This window comes from Coregonus lavaretus (assembly GCF_964263955.1).
Source record: "Coregonus lavaretus genome assembly, contig: HAP1_SCAFFOLD_419, whole genome shotgun sequence".
In the NCBI taxonomy this organism is placed as follows: Eukaryota; Metazoa; Chordata; class Actinopteri; order Salmoniformes; family Salmonidae; genus Coregonus; species Coregonus lavaretus.
Genome location: NW_028160234.1, coordinates 328,467 through 335,317, shown reverse-complemented (window position 1 = coordinate 335,317; position 6,851 = coordinate 328,467). Strand labels below are relative to the sequence as shown.

The following is a 6,851-nucleotide window of genomic DNA, read 5'->3' as shown; positions in this document are numbered from 1 at the left end:
ACAGGTGAGACAGGGAGGCCACATCACTGAAGATCCCCTCCTGTAGTTCAGAGATGTCGTTACCATGAAGAGATCTGGGACAGAGCAACACAAAACATTAAGGCTATATGTGTGTGTGTGTGTGTACACGTGTGTGTGTGTGTGTAGGTGGGTCCTTACAGCAGTCTGAGAGAGCGTAGTCCAGCCAGGGCCAGAGGAGGGATGCAGCGTAAAGTGTTGTAACTCAGGATGCTGGAACACACAATAACACAGTCAGGAGAAGAACACACACAGAGACATTATTAGATGACCAACATTCTACAGTTCTAATATGACATTATATGACAATACACTAGTCCAGATACAGTGTAAGGATGATGGACATTAGGTGAAGTCTTTTCAAAAGAATACAATAATTGAAATAATATAATTGTTTTTCTTATTTTTTGCAGAGAATTCTCATTAGAATAATTATAATTCTCGTGTGGGTTTGTTTTCCCCCTGTGTGTGTGTGTGTGTGTGTGTGTGTGTGTGTGTGTGTGTGTGAGACTCACAGGGTGGTGAGCTGGCTCATATTGGAGAAGGAGGAGTCAGACAGGGAGCTGATTCTGTTGTTACTCAGATCTCTGGAACAACAAGGGTTAAAAACAATCACTACTTAAACAGAATGGCTATGTTAAAACAATCACTACTTAAACAGAATGGCTATGTTAAAACAATCACTACTTAAACAGAATGACTTTATGTTAAAACAATCACTACTTAAACAGAATGACTTTATGTTAAAAACAATCACTACTTAAACAGAATGACTTTATGTTGAAAACAATCACTACTTAAACAGAATGACTTTATGTTAAAAACAATCACTACTTAAACAGAATGATTATGTTAAAAACAATCACTACTTAAAGTCATTCTGTTTATGTTAAAATCAATCACTACTTAAATAGAATTACTATGTTAAGAACAATCACTAATTAAGCAGAATGACTTTACATTAAAAACAATCACTACTTAAACAGAATGACTTTATGTTAAAAACAATCACTACTTAAACAGAATGCCTGTATGTTAAAAACAATCAATACTTTAGATCCAGTTACCTACACAGGCTGGATTCTACATAGACTGTGTCCCAATTAAATGGTACCCTATTCCCTATATAGGGTACTACTTAGGACCAGAGCCTAGGCCATGGTCAAAAGTAGTGCACTACATAGGGAATGGGGTGCCATCTGAGACGTAGCCAAACTGTACATGCAGTTTAATATGTATCATCAGACACACAGCAGCAACCCCTCCTCCTATACACTTCATATCCCATCTAAGCAGAATAAAGGGGTTTTGTGTCAAATGGAGGTGTTAAGTGTATAACTATTAACCCACACTAGTCTATCAGAGGTATCTATGAGCTGGTGTGTTGTGGATTGGATAATGCTGTTGTTGACTGGAGTGGAGTCAAGTGCAGAGCAGGCTCCATATCGCCCCCTGGTGGCCATGGTTACAAATGGAACTGGAGAGAGACCACTATACCATCCTGGTCCTAGAGAGCGACACTGTGTACATGTTTTTGTTCCAGCCCAGCCCTAAAACAACCAATTAAGCTAATGAAGGTCTGTTGTGCTGGGTTGTAACAAAAGACTGTACACTCTGTAGGAACCAGGACCATGGTTGGTGACCACTAGGGCACAATAAACTGGCGTACAATTCACTATCAGTGAGAGGATCAGTAACACAGTAATGGGGAACTAAGCCCAGACACACCACTGCCCATGCAGTAACAGACACAGTAATGGGGAACTAAGTCCAGACACACCACTGCCCATGCAGTAACAGACACAGTAATGGGGAACTAAGCCCAGACACACCACTGCCCATGCAGTAACAGACACAGTAATGGGGAACTAAGTCCAGACACACCACTGCCCATGCAGTAACAGACACAGTAATGGGGAACTAAGTCCAGACACACCACTGACCATGCAGTAACAGACACAGTAATGGGGAACTAAGTCCAGACACACCACTGACCATGCAGTAACAGACACAGTAATGGGGAACTAAGCCCAGACACACCACTGCCCATGCAGTAACAGACACAGTAATGGGGAACTAAGTCCAGACACACCACTGCCCATGCAGTAACAGACACAGTAATGGGGAACTAAGCCCAGACACACCACTGCCCATGCAGTAACAGACACAGTAATGGGGAACTAAGCCCAGACACACCACTGACCATGCAGTAACAGACACAGTAATGGGGAACTAAGTCCAGACACACCACTGACCATGCAGTAACAGACACAGTAATGGGGAACTAAGTCCAGACACACCACTGCCCATGCAGTAACAGACACAGTAATGGGGAACTAAGTCCAGACACACCACTGCCCATGCAGTAACAGACACAGTAATGGGGAACTAAGTCCAGACACACCACTGCCCATGCAGTAACAGACACAGTAACAGACAGTAATAGTTAACTCACAACAGACACACTAACAGACACACTAACATATACAGTAACAGACACCGTAACAGACACACTAACCGACACAGTAACAGACACAGTAACATGCACACTAACAGACACACTAACAGACACACTAACAGACACCGTAACAGACACAGTAATGGTTAACTCACACCAGCTGCAGGTGTTTGAAGGTGGACAGTTCTCTGGGTACCATGCTGAACTGGTTCCCATCCAGATATCTGAGAGGAGGAGGAGAGGACACTGTGGTTAAACAAAGTAACTAAGTTATACCACCTACTAGTCAGTAAGTCATTATGCCTTGTCCTAGCCAGAACAGCCTATAGGGTTATACCTACCTATTACACAGGTAATATGTTATATAACTAACTACTAACTGGTGAACTGAGCATGTAAGAAAAGTGTATTACAGATCTCTAAGCCCTAACCCCTAGCACCCTTCCCTTTGTCCCCTGCCCCCTTGCCCTGACCCCTGACCTCTAACCCCAGTCTGTGACTTACAGTTCAGTGACGTTGCGGGGCAGCCCCTTGGGCAGGGCCTGGAGGTGTTTGTTACTACAGCGGACCACCGTCTCGGTACAGGTACACTCACTGGGACACTGAGGACGAGCTACACAGCTACTGTCATCCAATACTGCACCTGGGACAGAAGGGAGAGAGTACTTTCCATATTCTGAAATGGAATATACTTATATCCATCTCACTTTCGATCAATGAAATCATCAAATCTCTATGTATCCTTGTGTGTGATGTGTGTTACTGTGTGATTGTGTGTGTGTCGTACCGTCCTGGCAGCGGAAGTCTGCTGCTGCTACGTCCTGCAGTGGGATCTCTCTGAGGAAGGAGGGGCTCTGGCAGCGAGGGTTCCCTGTTACGATTCGTCTAGAACGAAGCCACGCCCCCAACCAGGCCAGACGACAGTCACAGTTAAACGGGTTGGCCAACAGGTTCCTGAGGGAGATAGGGAGAGAGAGAGAGAGAGAGAGAGAGAGAGAGAGAGAGAGAGAGAGAGAGAGAGAGAGAGAGAGAGAGAGAGAGAGAGAGAGAGAGAGAGAGAGAGAGAGAGAGAGAGAGAGAGAGAGAGAGAGAGAGAGAGAGAGAGAGAGAGAGAGAGAGAGAGAGAGCGAGAGAGAGAGGGAGAGAGAGAGGCAGTCAGTCAATAACAGAGTTCTAAAACTCTTCAAGGAAGATTTGTGAATGTGTGTATGTGTGTCTTACAGTGTAGAGAGGTTGGGCAGTGTGTCGAAGGCCCCAGGCATTATGGTGTGGAGCTGGTTGTCATAAAGAGACAACAGGCGGACGTTGGTCAGACCAGTGAAGCTGCCGTTATGGATACAGCTGATACGGTTGTTCCTCAACATCCTACAACACACAGAGAGACAGTAGTCATTGGTGAGGACATCATTTTATATCGATGACAACAATTATCCTTCCACTATAGATTGTGATAATGATGAAGACAATGATGATACATTTAACAGAATAATAAAGTATACATATATGAGTTATATACATTTATAAACTGGGTGGGTCGGGCCCTGAACGCTGATTGGCTGACAGCCGTGGTATATCAGACCATATACCACGGGTATGATAAAACATGTATTTTTTACTGCTCTAATTACGCTGTTAATCAGTTTATAATAGCAATAAGGCTCCTCGGGGGTTTGTGGTATATGGCCAATATACCACGGCTAAGGATTGTGTCCAGGCAATCCGCAGTGCATCGTACATAAGAACAGCCCTTAGCCGTGGTATATTTGGCCATATACCACACCCCTCGGGCCTTATTACTTAAATAATTATGATGAAGATGGAAATGGTGACTATGAAAACGATGCTGCTGATGATAATGATGATGATGCTGATGATGAAGGTGCTAACTCACAGCATGCGGAGGCCGTCCATGCCCCTGAACATGGTCCCTCTGACAGAGTCCAGGTGATTGGCTGTCAGGTGGAGCTCCACCACAGACCCCGCCCCCTCAAACACTCCGTCCTCGATCTCTGAGATCTTGTTGTTGCTAAGGTTACTGAAAAACACAGATTATGCTTGTTACAAACAACAAACCAATGGTCAACTGAATTATCCAATAACATACATGATATGTGGCCTTTTATGGTTACTAATGAATAGATATGAATGCCTTTTAGATATTTGTTTGAAATATTATGCCTTGTTACACCTTATCAGCAGTTACATTATGTTTATTAATTATATTATTCATATTATATTATTATTAAAATGTTTATGAATAAATATGATGAATTAATAACAAAAAAAGGAACAATGGTGGTTAACTTAACACTTTAGATGGTAAATTGAGAGAACATACATTTTCTTGAGCTGAGAGAGGGTCTTGAAGACGCCGGTGGCTTCCAGCACTGAGATGTCATTGTTGTTGAGACGACTGAGACAGGAGGAGAAAACTCAGAGAACAGACATAAAGCAGCAATAGATAACAACATTATACTGTGTGTGTGTGTGTGTGTGTGTGTGTCCTTACAGCTCGGTGGTAGAGGCAGGTAGGTGTTCGGGGAACTTGGTGAGGCGGAGGTTAGAGCAGTCCACCACGTTAGCTTCACAGCGACACTTAGCAGGACACACTGGTTTACTGTTACACTCCTTATTCAGACGGGTGTCTTCTGTATCTGGACACAATCAACACACATAGAACATACTGTATTATCACATAGAACAGACTGTATTATCACATAGAACATACTGTATTATCACATAGAACAGACTGTATTATCACATAGAACAGACTGTATTATCACATAGAACAGATAGTATTATCACATAGAACAGACTGTATTATCACATAGAACAGACAGTATTATCACATAGAACATACTGTATTATCACATATAACAGACTGTATTATCACACAGAACAGACTGTATTATCACATAGAAAATACTGTATTATCACATATAACAGACTGTATTATCACATAGAACACACTGTATTATCACATAGAACATACTTTATTATCACATAGAACATACTGTATTATCACATAGAACATACTGTATTTACATATACTATATAACACACATAGAATTAGGGTTGCAAATGTCCGGTAACTTTCACAAATGTCCAAAGTTTTCCAGAAACCCAGACTGGAAATGTACTGGAATCAGGAGGGAATAAGAAGGAAACCTGGGAATTTCGGGAAAATTACCGGAACTTTGCAACCCTACATAGAACACAGTGTATTATTTTCACATGCATACCCACTCACTGTTTAGCTTCCAACATGCCTTGACACAACACAGAAGTCACAGATCATTTGACATGCTATATATTTCACACAATGTGCAGGACAGATACAGATATACAGTATACCATACTATGTCTATACAGAAGTACATATACAGATATATACAACTAGCACACACATACCTGGGATGTGGTACTGCTCCTTGGCTACCATGGAAACAGAAAAACAAGTTAAGTTGACTGACAGTTTAAGGAGGAAGGCATCAGCATGTAGAATATTCATATATAGAAAGCGGTAGCTTTGTGATTTGTCAAATGTTTGTTTTTCTACTTTAATAAATACTGTGTGTATATATATATATATATACACACACACACACAGTGGGGAGAACAAGTATTTTATACACTTTTTTTTCCTACTTACAAAGCATATAGAGGTCTGTACTTTTTTATCATAGGTACACTTCAACTGTGAGAGACGGAATCTAAAACAAAAATCCAGAAAATCACATTGTATGATTTTTAAGTAATTCATTTACATTTTATTGCATGACATAAGTATTTGATACATCAGAAAAGCAGAACTTAATATTTGGTACAGAAACCTTTGTTTGCAATTACAGAGATCATACGTTTCATGTAGGTCTTGACCAGGTTTGCACACACTGCAGCAGGGATTTTGGCCCACTCCTCCATGCAGACCTTCTCCAGATCCTTCAGGTTTCGAGGCTGTCGCTGGGCAATACGGACTTTCAGCTCCCTCCAACGATTTTCTATTGGGTTCAGGTCTGGAGACTGGCTAGGCCACTCCATGACCTTGAGATGCTTCTTACAGAGCCACTCCTTAGTTGCCCTGGCTGTGTGTTTCGGGTCGTTGTCATGCTGGAAGACCCAGCCACGACCCATCTTCAATGCTCTTACTGAGGGAAGGAGGTTGTTGGCCAAGATCTCGCGATACATGGCCCCATCCATCCTCCCCTCAATACGGTGCAGTCGTCCTGTCCCCTTTGCAGAAAAGCATCCCCAAAGAATGATGTTTCCACCTCCATGCTTCACGGTTGGGATGGTGTTCTTGGGGATGTACTCATCCTTCTTCTTCCTCCAAACACGGCGAGTGGAGTTTAGACAATATCAGACCACATGACCT

At 42.3% G+C, this 6,851-nt stretch overlaps 1 protein-coding gene across 1 annotated transcript in view; it reads right to left on the bottom strand.

Annotated features, from left to right (window-relative positions):
• Positions 1-6,851, bottom strand: part of LOC311122003 (slit homolog 1 protein-like) — a gene marked incomplete at both ends in the record, with an annotated part of 76,767 nt that overhangs the window by 13,822 nt on the left and 56,094 nt on the right. Inside the window, 11 exons of the mRNA XM_084196434.1 lie at positions 3-74; positions 160-231; positions 534-605; positions 2,632-2,700; positions 2,981-3,119; positions 3,264-3,430; positions 3,698-3,841; positions 4,368-4,511; positions 4,815-4,889; positions 4,986-5,130; positions 5,888-5,911. Of these exons, the coding sequence (XP_084052560.1) occupies positions 3-74; positions 160-231; positions 534-605; positions 2,632-2,700; positions 2,981-3,119; positions 3,264-3,430; positions 3,698-3,841; positions 4,368-4,511; positions 4,815-4,889; positions 4,986-5,130; positions 5,888-5,911 (1,123 nt within the window). The remainder of the gene's footprint in view (positions 1-2; positions 75-159; positions 232-533; positions 606-2,631; positions 2,701-2,980; positions 3,120-3,263; positions 3,431-3,697; positions 3,842-4,367; positions 4,512-4,814; positions 4,890-4,985; positions 5,131-5,887; positions 5,912-6,851) is intronic.